At 38.7% G+C, this 15104-nt stretch overlaps 1 protein-coding gene across 1 annotated transcript in view; it reads left to right on the forward strand.

Annotated features, from left to right (window-relative positions):
- fgf7 (fibroblast growth factor 7) overlaps window positions 1-15104 on the forward strand; it is a 65741-nt gene that overhangs the window by 47123 nt on the left and 3514 nt on the right. Inside the window, exon 2 of the mRNA XM_063066529.1 lies at window positions 12495-12598. Within this exon, the coding sequence (XP_062922599.1) occupies window positions 12495-12598 (104 nt within the window). The remainder of the gene's footprint in view (window positions 1-12494; window positions 12599-15104) is intronic.

Consider the following 15104-nt stretch of genomic DNA (forward strand, 5'->3'; position numbering starts at 1 on the left):
AGCATGAATGTTACACCACACTGCCACCAGCACTCCTGTAGAGCACCCGACTCTAATGCCTCCTACTGGGCGGCCTCTTCTACATTGGTGAGATCCGAAATAAATTGGGGGAAAGCTTTGTCAAACACCTCCACTCCATCTGCCAAAAGCAGAATTTCAAGGTGGCCACTATTTTAATTCCTATCCCCATTCCCATTCTAACATTTTGCCACGATGAGGCCTCACTCAAGGTGGAGGAGGAAAACCTCATATTCCACCTAGGTAGCCTCCAACCTGATGACATGAACATTTATTTCTCCTTCTAGTAATTTTTCCTTCCCCCTTCTCTCTTCTTGCATTCCCCATTCTGGCCTCTTACCTTTTCTCCTTACCTGTCTATCACCTCACCCTGGGTCTCCTCCTCATTTCCTTTCTCCTATGGTCCACTCTCCTTTCCTATCTGATTCCTTCTTCCCCTGCCGCCTTCTGGCTATCCTTCTTCCCCTCTCCCCTCCTTTTTATTCTGGCATCTTCCCCCTTCATTTCCTGTACTGAAGAAGGGTCTTGGCCCAAAACATTGACTGTTTATTCACTTCCATAGATACTGCCTGACCTGCTGAGTTCCTCCAGCATTTTGTCTGTGTTGCTGTAGATACTACGGGGCAGTGGGATTAAAAAAACAGAAGACAAGCTCTGGTGAACTTTATCTCCTATCAGTGTGTACCTCCTCTTTTCTATGTGAAAAGAGTCTGACCTTGGTCACATATCCTTTAAAGAGACAATATGGCAAAATGCATTACTTACTAAGAAACGGCATTTGATTTTTGTTGAAAAGCAAAAGAGAATAAATACTAAGGCATTCATAAAGACCGTTGCTATCGAACAGGATTTGTTGACAAATTTGCAATGTGAGGAGAGATCCTCAGGCAGTGCTGAATAGTGAAGAATGCACCTATATGTAAGATTATATACATTGAAGAATAATGCAAAATTACTGTGCTTAGGCCAGCACCTAAGAAGATTTCCAGCAATGATTGTGACCCTTTAGGATATTTTGTTGTGAAGGCAGAGATCATTTCAAGATCAGCTAAGTTATTTGGGACTCAACCCACTGTCCATAATTAGCATTTGCAGTTCTCACCTATATGCTCATTTAGTCTGGATAAGGAGTGGGGGTAGATGATGAAGTGGAGGAGGATACTATTTTGCAGTTCCCACAGCTGGGACCTCAACTGTAGCATAGTTTTAAACCCGTCCCCAGATTCTCCCAATGTTTAAAAGTGGACAAAGTTGATGCAACAGTTCAACACCAGAAATGAATTCTTTGATATAAAGTCTTTAATCGTCTTTGATGGAGACATTTAAATAATTAATATAAAAATAATACAAAAAAATAATAAATACATTTAAAAAATAAAAAAATAAGCATCAATTAGCATACTAAGAAAAAGTCCAAGCATGACAATTTGAAGAATGAAGCAGACCAATTGTGCAAATGGCATGTCTTTGAGAGTGTTCAGGTACAGCCTGATGAATGACCAGTTATATTTGTGCTACATTAATGCCTGAAAATGGCTACTTCTAATGAAAATCTAACCACATCCCCTGATAAAGAATAGCATTGCCATTGTTCAGCCTCTCATCATAAACCCCCTGGAATTGTTGAGAAAGTTAACTGGACCAACAATATAAACACTACAGCTAGAAGATCTGGGCAGAAACTGAATACCTTGCACAAAGAAATTAAACCTCACAAAGCCATTCTATCATCTATTCTGCAGGTAACATCAGAAGTATAATCAAGTTGAATTTGAATTTGAATTTACATTTGAATTTGAATTTTTAAAAATCCTACATCTGTCCCACAATGAGAGGGAGTAAAAATATTTGTGTTATGACTCCGTCGCAATGTACAGACACATGAATTTATAAGTCTAATGGCTTGTAGAAAGAAGCTGTCCCATAGCCTGCTGGTCGTGGCTTTAGTGCTGCGGTACTGTTTGCCAGATGGAAGAAGCTGGAACAGTTTATGGTTTGGGTGACTGGTGTCCCTGATGATCTTCCAAGCCTTCGTTATTCACCTGCTGCTGTACATGTCCTCAATGGAGGGAAGTTCATATCCAGAGATGTGCTGGGCTGTCTGTACCACTCTCTGCAGTGCCCACCGATCAAGGTTGGTGCAGGTCCTATACCAGGCAGTGATACAGCCAGTCAGGATGCTCTCAATGATGCCCCTCTAGAAGGTCTTGAGGATTTGGAGGCTCATGCTGAACTTCTTCAGTCGCCCGAGGTGGAAGAGATGCTGTTGTGCTTTTTTTCCCCACACTGCCAGTGTGTACGGTCCAGGTGAGATCTTTGGTGATGTGTATACCAAGGAACTTGAAACTACTCACCCTCTTAACTGCAGTCCCATTGATGTTGATTGGGGCGAGCCTGTCTCCGTTCCTCCTGTAATCCACAATGAGCTCTTTTGTTTTTTAGACACTGAGAGAGAGGTTGTCATCTTGGCATTACTGTGTCAGGGTGTTAACCTCTCCTCAGAGGGCTGCCTTGTCACCTGTAGAAATGAGGCTGATCAATGTCATGTCATCTGCAAATTTGATCAGCAGATTGGAATTGTGTGGTGCAGCACAGTCATGGGTGTAAAAGGAGTAGAGGAGGGGACACAGGACACAACCCTGTGGGACACCTGTGTTGAGGATCAGGTGGCAGAGGTGAGGAAGTCGATTCTTACCATCTGTCAGCAACCTGATAGGAAGTCTAGGATCCAGCTGCACAAGGCGAGCTGTTGACCGAGGTCTCTGAGCTTCCTGTAAAGTCTGGAGGGAATTCTGCTGTTGAATGCTGAAATATAGTCCAGGGACAGCATTCTAATGTATGCATCCCTCTTCTCCAGGTGAGTGAGGACGGTGTGTAGTGCTGCGGCGATGGCGTCATCGGTAAACCAGTTCTGACAGTAGGAGAATTGTAGATGTAGTCTTTAACCAGCCTCTCAAAGTATTTGCTTGTAATTGAGGTGAGTGCGACAGGGTGCCAATCGTTCAGGCATGCTACCTTGGTTTTCTTAAGTACAGGGATAACGATGGACAATTTGAAACAGGAAGGTACTACACACTAGGACAGGGAGAGATTAAAAATGCACCTCCCCCCAATTATGTGCATGAATGCAATTCCATCAACTCATTAGAAGTCTTTTGGCAGAATTGAAACCTATTAAAAGGGCAATACAAAAGTGGCTTTGAGTCAGGAAACAGAGAATAAGTGGTGAAGCTTTGCTTGAGCCACAAGTCTTCTTTGTATATATCAATGTCTTGGGCTTGGGTGTATAGGGACAATAACAAAATGTGGTTGACGCATAACTTGTCTTACATAAAATGAAAAGTAGTGAGAGACTTAAAAGAGGACTGAATAGTAAAGTAATGAGTGGAAGCAAAACAGATATAGTCAAACAATTATGAAAAAAAACTTATTTTGTAGGAAGAATGAGGAAATTCAAGATAATCCAAAGGAAAAGTAGAGACAAGATATCTGTGGGTATATATGTGCAATATTTTGAATATTGAATGGCCAGGAAATAGTTGCAAGAAAAAATGGTTACTGATACATAAGATGCAAATGTAAGAAAGTCCTATAAGAAATTGCCCTGGCTACTGGCTGGGTACTGCACTTTAGAACAGATCTGAAATCATTAGATAATGTGACACAAAGATTTACTGGACTGAGTCTAGTGATGAGAGACTTCAGTTACAAAGAAAATCAATAAAATAAAGTTAAAATTAAGACAATAAAAATTAAGTGATTATATGTTTCAAAGACATGCTCACTTCAAGATATTTCGGGACCAGTTGGATTCTCAATAAACTCACAGAAACCATATTGATGCAGGCTGCCATGCATTATAAGCTCATGGAGCCAGAAATAATAATGATATGAAAAGAGAAGATATTCAGCTGTAAGATTACACTCTGCACACTGAATGACCCTGCTCTCTCACATACAATGGTTTATTTGATCTTTAATTCATAATGGTTACTGAAGTTATATTAGTAAACACCCAACCCATCCTTCCTTTTCTTTCAAACCCATCAAAAACGTTCAGGGCAAATATGAGGTGTTCTTTTACTATGCATTGAAATATAGAGCATTTTGCTGGTGATCATATATCATTTCCACATTTCCTTCCTGTTTCGATACACAATATAATGGTCGGTGATCTTAGAAAACTGTATCAACGCAGTCAATTATATATTATTTACTAAGACAACTTGTTGTTTAAACATACTGTATTGTCACTGTTTAATATAATTTCCTTGAGCATGTGCCAAAAGATACCAGCAATAGTATTACCAGTAAACAATTAGCTTTGATGTCTCCTGTAATCATCCAACAAATTATAGATTGCAAGATATGCTGCAAAAACATTTTTGTTCATAAAAGCCCTGATGCACTAGATGATATCACATAATCACAGCTAATCCCCATATCTGAGCTTACTGAATACAGCTGTCCTGAGGTTTTAAAACTTCAGTTTTAAAATCATGCAACACATAATGGAAAATCATTGAACTATTTATCCTAACTCGAAAATTGTGGTAGCTGTTGGCCACCTGAGATACAGCTGTCTATTATTCTCTTTGTAATTTACAGAGGGTAAACAATTTCTTGGTGATAGAATGGAAAAATATTATTACTTCATTCTCTCTTCCAAAAATACAATATGTCCCATTACAAGTGTTTACACTGTATCATTTGTCAATTATCAAGGAAACAGGCCTGCCAGCTCACCAAGTCTACAAACACCATCTGCATCTCATTTTATTCACTTCACATTCTCATCAAGCACCCCCCCCACCCCAGATTCTATCACTGGGGATAGGGATAATTTACAGAAGACAGTCAACCTACCAAGCACAAGTTTTGAGATTAGGAGGAAGTCAGAAAGACCAAAATCCATATTGGAAGCAAGTGGTGTCCCGAACGAAATTCTGAAAATCAGTGCAAAAAGCTTCAGCCATGAATCTACAATATTATCATCACAGCTGGGGAAAGGAGAGCATACCAGGGGTAATCAGAGATTCCATAATTGTGACTATCGTCCAGAAAGGAAACAAATCTGACTTTGATCATTTTAGAGAGAGAGAGATCTCCCTACTGTATAGAGTTTGTACACCCTCCCATTGAGTGCATGGGTTTCCTCCAGGTGCTCCGATTTCCTCCCAGTGTTGAAAGACATATCAATTACTAGGTTAATTGGTCATTGTAAATTGTCCTATGACTAGGCTAGGGTTAAATAGGTAGGTTGCTAGGCAGTGCAGCTTCTTCTGCTGGAAGGACATGTTCCACACTCTATTTCTAAAATAAATAAAATAAAAATAATCAGTGACATAGAGCTAGAACACAGGTACAATCCTGATCTCCCTTGTACTGGTGTGGAGTTGCATGTTTCTCCTGTGACCATGTGGCTATACTCTGAATATTCCATTCTTCTCCTACATCCCCTCCATATATGCTGCCTGACATGCTGAGTTACTCCAGCATTTTGTGTGTGTTATTTTAGTTTTCCAGCATGTGCAGAATCTTTAACATTCATCATTTTCTTGTTTGGTAAAATTATTCAGATTCAGATTCTTTACAAGGCACATATTAGATTTGTCTCAAATCTAAATAACTCAAAATAAAATTGTAGTTATTAAGTAAAAATTACTCACCGACATTTTGTCTTTTAAGTATACTTTTGTGACCTACAGGGCATTCTTGGTGTTCCATAAGCTGATATCCCTTTCCCTTAAAAGTCCTAGAAGCAAATCTAAGTAATTTCTCTGTAATAATTCTATCCCATAACTTTTTAATCCCTTTCTAATCAAGAATCTATCACACCTTATAAAAACTGTTTATCCGGATACCCTCTCTTAGAATGGTGCCATGAGATCTTGCAAATCTGAATGACAGTGAGATTCCAGTTTAAATACTCTGAAGGATGGTACATCTGAGCATACAATGCTCCCCCCAGTAAAGTTGTCAAATGTTATCTTATTGTGTGTTCAGACAGCTGGAATAGGGATTGACTTATAAACTTGTCAATCAGTGGCAAAAATAATTCTGCATTTAAAACGCTTCATACATTCATTTATGGGATATGATCGTTGCTGGCAAGCCACCAACTAATGCCCATCGCCATTTGCCATTGAAGTGAACCTTGTCTTGGAATGCTATAGCCCGTGAATAGAGAGAAAACTTAATACTATTTTATTCCTGGAGGTGCATGAGCAGTAGTCCTGTCACAGTTAATTACAGTTATGAAACGTGAAATGCAGAGATGCAGTTAATTAAATTTAAATGCTTACAGAGAATTCAAACATTAATGAGGCATTTATCAAAAACTTAGCAATATGACCTGCATGTGCTAAGCATATGAAAGTAGTTCAGCACAAATTCTGTAATGAGGAAAACAGTCTACAATGATTTTTAAATAAAATTATTGTAAACATATAATAGTGGTGATACTCAATGTCACACAAAAAAAATAATATTTGAAAATTTGCTGGAATTAAACTGATGAAAAACCATAAAAATTAAAAATTTTTTAAAAGAAGGAATTCATGCTCAGTTTGGTGGTGTTTACTACACATTGCCCCAGGGTTCTTTGCTGGGACAACTACTGTTTCTAATTTATAACAACAATTTGAATTCAGAAACACAAAGCAAATTGGTCTAATCTGCAGAAAATATCAAACTAGAAGGTGCAGTATAATCAGCAAAGGTAAATCAGAAACTGCATTCAACTTAGGTAAAATACTTAAATGGATTGAGCAACAGCAGGTATGCTCATATGCGAGTAAATACAAAATGCAGTGCACAGAAAAAATATGGGATAATATACTTAGTCCATAAGTACTGTTAAAACATAATGGAAGGGACCTAGTAATCCCAGAAGACTCCACCAACGTCACGTACAACCAATAGTAGAACATTAAATCATGGCTGTCAGAAATGTTGGCAGAAGGAGCTCTGATTAAATCTCAACTCAGACGAGAACCAGGTTTTGAGAGACTGGGAGATAATCTAAACACAGGAGCATTGAAGAGAAAGATCACCCAGCAGATCCAAAATTGGCCACCTCAATAGTCCAGCCGAAGGGTCTCGGCCCCAAACGTCGACTGTACTTTTTCCATGGATGTTGCCTGGCCTGCTGAGCTCCTCCAGCATTTTGTGTGTGTTGCTTGGATTTCCAGTATCTGCAGATTTTCTTTTGTTTGTCATCTCAATAGCTTTTACAAGCATTTATGTTTTAAATATCACAGATAATTGAATAATGATCACACCGAGGTATATAAGATAGTTACAGGTTTCATAAAAGTCGTTCTAGTACATTACTCCAAATTAAATGACAGTAATAAAACAAATTTAAATTATCAGAAAAAATTCTTCATTTTGGTAAGGCATTTGATAAGGTTCCCCACACAAGGCTCCTTCAGAAATTAAGGAGGCATGGGATCCAAGGAGACCTATTTTGTGGAACCAGAATTGGCTTGCCCACAGAAGGCAAAGGATGGCATGTATTCTGCATGGAGGTCAGTGACCAGTGGTGTTCTGTAGGGATCTGTTCTGGGACCCCCTCCTCTTTGTGATTTTTATAAATGGCTTGGATGAAGAAATGGAAGGGTGGGTTGGTAAGTTTTCTGATGACACAAAGATTGGGGCTATTATGGAAAGCCTGGAGGGTTGTCAGAGGTTACAGTGGAACATTGATAGAATGCAGGACTGGGCAGAGAAGTGGCAGATGGACTTCAACCCAGATAAGTGTGAAGTGGTTCACTTTGGTAGATCCAATTTGAAAACATAATATAATATAAATGGTAAGACTCTAGTCAGTGTGGAGAATCTGAGAGATCTTGGGGTCCATGTCGATAGGACACTCAAAGTTGCTGCGCAGGTTGACAGCATTGTTAAGCAGGCATATGATATGTTGGCATTCATCAAATGTGTGATTGAGTTCAAGAGTTCAAGAGGTAATGTTACAGCTACGTAAGACATTGGTTAGACCCCACTTGGAGTGTTGTGTTCAGTTCTGGTCATCTCACTACAGGAAGGATGTGGACACTCTAGAGAGGGTGCAGAGGAGAGTTACAAGGACGTTGCCTGGATTAGAGGGCGTACCTTATGAGAATAGGTTGAGTGTACTTGGTCTTTACTCTTTGGAGTGACGGATGATGAGTGGTGACCAGACAAAGGTATATAAGATGATGAGGGGCATTGATCGTGTAGATAGCCAGAGGCTCTTTCCTAGGGCTGAAATGGCTAACACAAGGGGGATAATTTTGAGGTGCTTGGAAATAGGTACCAAGGGGATGTCAGGGGTAAGTTTTTCACACAGAGAGTGGTGGGTGCATGGAATACACTGCTGGTGGCGGTGGTGGAAGTGGCTACAATAGGGCCTTTTAAGAACCTCTTAGATAGGTACCTGGAGCTTAGAAAAATAAAGGGCTATGTGTTAGGGAAATTCTAGGCAGTCTCTAGAGTAGGTACATTGTCGGCACAACATTGTGGGCCGAAGGGCCTGTAATGTACTGTAAATTTCTATGTTCTATGTTCTAAAATAACAATTAAATGTTTGACTTATAATTTCCAATATGCTAAGGAGGTCATGTGGGAGACATAAATATCACCAGAAGTAATCTAACAATGGACATTCTTCAGATGCCCTTGAAATGCAGGATATAGCTCCATAATATTATGCCTTTTAAATTTAAAAAATGCAACAATAAGAATAAAAAGAAATCGGTTTAATTTTTTATGCAGCACATGTGCTGGCAGTGTTGTACTTTGGACATGAATTTGAATCAAATACAAACTGATTTACGAGTTAAAATTCCCAACTTTCAGCTATGTTTGATAATAGATTCCTGTCTACAATTTGTCATAAAAATTGCTGTTAAAGTGGCAATCTCATTAAAGTAAATGAATGGCTATGCAAATGTGTTTCCATGGGAACAGAGGAGCTCTTCCTTAGAAGGATGAAGCCATAGGGAATAGAAGGTGATGGAAGGCAGGTTGCTTCTTTATTTAATCCATGGGATATCTAGTTTAAGTGAGTTTGACTCATGATAAAAAAAATCAATGCACATCATTGATGTCAAATTGATACCCAAAATGAAATAAGTTACAAACCATCAACATAAAATAAAATATGTTATTTTACCATTATCCTTTCATAATAGTACAGTCGACCTCTATAATCCGGTACCATTGGGACCTGAGGAGATCCCGATTAGTGAAAATGCCAAATTACAGAAGGATCACATTAAGCAATAGCTAACCGCCTCATCATACCTTTAAAATGTCATGTAAATCAGTACAAGTTAGATAATAATGAAACAGAAATATTAAATGAGTAGCAAGTGAAATTTTAATAAAGTAATATACTGTACAGGCGCAGATAAAATAAAGGGAACAGGTAAATGTACAGGAATTAACTTATACAGAAAAGTTGAGCACTTCCGCTTCTAAAGTGAGACGTTTAATATACCTTCAGGCAAAGTTACATGTCTGCAAGTATGGGGTTGTCATCATCATCAACATCTTCATCTTGAAAAATGAGTGAAGCATCAGGAACTGGTGCTGAAACTGGCACAACAGTTTCTTCAAAAAACTCTGCTGCTGCTTCCTTGTCTGCTGGACGTTTTTCACCACACACTGCACGAAACTGTAAACCATGATGCTGCTTGAACTGATGAAGCCAGCTTTCACTATAGTCACACTCTTAATCTAGTCCTAGTTCTTCATGAAATACTTGGGGCTAAAAAAGAGCCAATGATATTAATAAAAACAGGAAAACAAGCAGGAATCATCCGTCTGTGCTTATAAGAGCGCGCCAACACGTGAACAGATCTAGCTCAACCAAAACAATGCGCAGCAGATTGGAACGGTGGCCTGGAAAATTTGAAATTACCGTTGCCCGGAAAATTTGACATCAGTGCCGGATTATCCAAGGAACCGGATTACAGGTAGTTGGATTAGTGAAGGTCGACTGTATACAAAATATAAGAATGAGCTCTGCAAACTGTGGCATCTAATTTTTTTCACTATAATTATTTGCATAATTGATTCCAGAGGACATTAATGTTAAGGCTGATGAAATGTAATGCACCTTTTGTATTTACATTCATATTATAGATTTAAAAGACATTGGCACTGATTTTCTAATCAAGCATGCGCACATCCAATCATATAGCGCATGACAAATTAATGTATTTTTACACTATGAAAATTTTGATAATCGAGTTTTGTTAATTACCACGTGTTATATAAAAATTATAAAAGTCTCACAGTACAGTCCACAGGCTGACCTATAAATAAATTGTTCAATTAAATATTAGTTTCATACCATATCATTGTATGTGTTCTTTATAATAATTCACTGATTACATTTCAATACTAATTACAGGATAACCTTTGCTTTCACAACTCAAATTACTCCATTACTTTACTTCTGATAAAGTGCATAGCACACCTTGATGAAATCTCTGTTTTCTTTTGCTGCATATTATTTTGAAAACAAACGTGTGAAGTGACTGCACCTTTAGGTGAGATGCTGGGTCAAAGGTGTCTGTGGATGATATGGAATACTAAGGGATTTCCTTGACAATTTGCTTTAGGAAATTTTTAGTTCAAGCAATATTTTATTTGAAAAAGGATCCAGTGCTTTCCTGGCGTATATGATGAATAAATTCTTCTCAGGCTTCCAGCCAAGTACAGGTATTGATTTTAACTGACATTTCAATGACAAATTCCATCATCTTCATCAAAGATTATGCCTAGGCATGTCTAGTCCGGTAGTATATATACCCCCATTGTTCGTCCCTCCTGATTGATTTGTCCTTAACCAATCAGGTTTCCTCTGTCCCTCCATGTATATAATCAACCTCCAGTTCTTACTTGAATTGAATTGAAATTATTACTTACATCCTTCATATATATGAGGAGTAAAAATCTTTACATTATGTCTCTGTCTAAATGTGCAATGTGCAATTTATAGTAACATAATAAATAGTATGAAGTCAATATAACATAGAAATACAGTTGAGTCAGCAGTAATTAAGCAGTCTGATGGCCCGGTGGAAGGAGCTGTCCCGGAGCCTGTTAGTCCTGGCTTTTATGCTGCAGTACCATTTCCCGGATGGTAGCAGCTGGAACAGTTTATGGTTGGGGTGACTCTGATCCCTAATGATCCTTTGGGTCCTTTTCACACAACTGTCTTTGTAAACGTCCTGAATAGTGGGATGTTCACATCTACAGATGCACTGGGCTGTCTGCACCACTCTCTGCAGAGTCCTGTGATTGAGGGAAATACTGTTCCCATACCAGGCAGTGATCCAGCCAGTCAGGATGCTCTCAATTATGCCCCTACAGAAAGTTCTTAGGATTTGGGGGCCCATACCAAACTTCTTCAACTGCCTGAACCAAAATGAAGATAATCAGATAACCGTACTTAGAACAAAGATGAAGGTCTCACTCAGAAAAAGAATAGGAATTCAATTGTTAACAAGGTGGGTCAGAAGGAAACCCAATTGGTTGAGGACTAACCAACCAGGAGGGCTGGACAACAGGGCTATATATACCACTGGACTAGATATGCCTAGGCATCATCCCTGATGAAGATGGTGGAGTTTATCCTCGAAACATCAGTTAATATCAATACCTGTACCCAGCTGGAATTCTGAGAAGAGTTTATTCGTAATATTTTACTTACTTGAATTGATTTTTGTAATTTCGTTTAGAGGCCACGATTATGTTTTGCACTGGAAATATACTCTCAGTGGCCACTTTATTAGGTACACCTGTACACCTGCTCATTAATGTAAAGATCTAATCAGCCAATCATGTGGCAGCAACTCAATGCATAAAAGCATACAGACATGCTCAAACGGTTCAGCAGGTGTTCAGACCAGACATCAGAATGAGGAAGAAATGTGAACTGAGTTGATGCCATATGGGGTGGTTTGAGTATCTCAGATCTCCTGGGATATTCAGGCACAACAATCTTTAGAGTTTACAAAGAATGGTGTGAAAAAAAACAGTGAGTGGCAGTCCTGTGAGCAAAAACATCTTGTTAACGTGAGAGGTCAAAAGAGAAAGGCTAGACCGGTTTAAGCTGACAGGAAGGCAACAGTAACTCAGATAACCATGTGTTACAACAGTGTTGTGCAGAAGAGCATCTTTGAATGCGCAGTTCATCAAACCTTGAAGTGGATAGACTACAGCAGCAGAAGACAATGAACATAAAGAAGGTACCTAATAAAGCGACCACTGAGTGTAAAGTCTTCCATGGATAGGTGGAATTGTACTGTTGAACGTCTTTTAATAATAAGATATATTAACTACAAAATAACTCTTAATCAGAACTTGGGTGATGCTGACTAATTTTGAATTAATAGTAACTAGAAATGTCATGCTTAAATAATTAATAATTTGCAATTTGTTAAACCGTTTAATAATGACAATGTAATCTATTTCAGGTATTCTGGAAATCAGAACTGTAGCCATCGGAGTGGTGGCTATCAGAGGTGTAGAAAGTGACTATTACCTAGCAATGAACAAATCTGGGAAGTTATATAGCAAGGTAAGTCTATACATAGAACACAGTGCTCTTTTAGTTATTAGGTATAGTGTTTCCTTAAACAGAAATGCCTACAGTCCCGGAGAGTTAATATTCAGTTTATGCCACTGTCTATGTTTGGGCAGCAGTAGTCATACATTCACCTCAGCAAAAAGCAATAAATCCAGTCTCCAAAGAGATGTTCATCAAAACACACTAAGTTATGTATTTACAATGGGTGGTCAGTTGCATTGAGGGTGATTAGGATCTGCAAAACCTCACAACTTGCAGAACCGGTGACTTATTTAGGCTTGGAGTGAGGCTGTTCATCATGTCTATGCTGTTCTAAGTAGAACAAACCTCTCAGTAACATCACTACATTAGAGCAGGATTGGAGGCTCTGTGCTCTTTTTACTCTTTTACTCTTTTTTTCCAGGCAGTCTACAACAATTTGTAAAATGGTCAAGATGATCAATGCTTGCCTCCTGAGGAGTCATTGAAACTTATTCATCATGTAGCTGTCCAATGTGAAGAATACCTCTCATTAGTATGCTAAATTAATGGATGGTGAAATAGTGACAACGGATATCTTTTAACTATTTCCCTCCTTCCACCTGTCCAAAATCCTTACGCAAGAAGAAAATGCTTATATAATAAGAGTCATGTAGGCACCCGCAACATGTTGTTTATACAAACCATATCATTTGTAACAAACAACATTATTGTTTTGGAGGTGCTTTGCTGTACAGGTCTCCAAATTTGTTACTACAGTGCCTCGAAAAAGTATTCAGCCATCACAACTATTTTCACATTTTACTGTCTCATTTTCTTGATATAAAATATTTTGATGTAGCAGTTTTGAACTGATCTACAAAACATTGTGCATCATGTCAAATCAAAAGAAAAGTTCCAAAACCTTTTAACAATTTACTAGAAATTAAAAATCAAAATTGCCAGGATGAAAAAGTAGTCATCCCATCTGTAAATACTACAATAATGTTCCTCAGGTGCAATATTACCCTACCAACTCAACCTGGCACAACTTGAGCAAGTTTTCTAGGAGGAATGGGCAAATCTTGCTTCATCTCATTGTGCAAAGCTAACAGGGACTAATCCAACAAAACAACTGGCTGTAATAGCTGCAAGAGGTGATGAATATTTTTGAACTACTGACATTTCAGGTTTTGAATGTTTAGTTTTTCATGTTTTACAACTTCCCCTGTTTTTGACTTTGTAGATCAAATTACATTTATTATCAAACAATGTATAAATTACACAACCTTGAGATTTGTTTGCTTACAGGCAGCCACAAAGCAAGAAACCCGAAAGAACCCAATTAAAAAAAATTAAAAATAAAGACCAAACCGATGCTTAGAGAAAGGGGAAAAAAAAACTAATCATGCAAACAACAGAAGCGAGCAATAACATTCCAAACCAAAATGAGTCCTTGGATCCGAACCCCAGAGCAGCTCCAAGTAGGCTCAAAGACTCGATATCCGTTCATCATATTAATGGGTATGAAGCACAGCAGCTGGGGCAATCTTCATAGCCTCAGCGCCATGGAGAGAAGAGTGAATGTTATGGGAGAGTGACTGAAATCGGCTCTCGCTTCTGATTCCGACACCCTGTCTTTCCAATCTATCTGGGCAGGTGTTTAAATTGTTCAAGCAGCATATTATACCTCCGGCACTGCTGCAGCGAAAGGATCTGGGCCTAGAACACACCATCCAGCAACTCACTCCAGGCCAAGATCTCCCAGACCGGAGCATCCTCAACTTCTTCAAATTGTCTCTCTGCACAGAACGAACCAACCTTGTACCCAGGCCAGTTCTACAGGCATGGAAATCCTCTGCGTTGATTTCTTGCTGAATGGCTCACTCCATCTGCGTCGATTCTGCAACATACCAGCATGGTTCATCCCTCAAATTCATTTCATCTTAATTGTTTGCAGTGATAATTTACCACAAAATACTTCAGAAAAGGTGTTATTAGTAATGTTTTTAGTCTAATTTCTTGCCGATTTGAATTTCCAGTGAGCTGTCACACGTGTTCAGGAGTTCCATCTAAAAAACGGGAAGGGGCATGTGATTCACAAATAAAAATTCTCAGTTAAATGAATCAAAATCCCTGGTGGTAATACTTAATTATGTGAACAAAGAGTTGGGGATGAATAGTTTTTCAAGGCACTGTATACCCAGCGTCCTCCTCAATTTTTTAATAACACGATCTTAGACCACGGCAACAGCTGGGACAAATAGAAGGAAGGAAAAAGAAAACAAGATGAAAAAAAGGAAGAAAGTGAGGTGGAGAAGAATGAAATAATTTAAAAATGAACATGCAAGAGACTACAGATGATGGAATATGGAGCAACTTGCAAGATGCTGGAAGAATTCAGTGAGCCAGGCAGGATCTATGGAAGACAATAGACAGTCAACGGCAGAAGTAGGGATGAAATAGCTGACAGTGATAAGGGTTGAAGATGATGCAATCAAATAGGAGAGGAAGGTAGAATATGGAATAAAATGAGGGA

This window comes from Mobula hypostoma, chromosome 13 (genome assembly GCF_963921235.1).
Source record: "Mobula hypostoma chromosome 13, sMobHyp1.1, whole genome shotgun sequence".
NCBI classification, from domain to species: Eukaryota; Metazoa; Chordata; class Chondrichthyes; order Myliobatiformes; family Myliobatidae; genus Mobula; species Mobula hypostoma.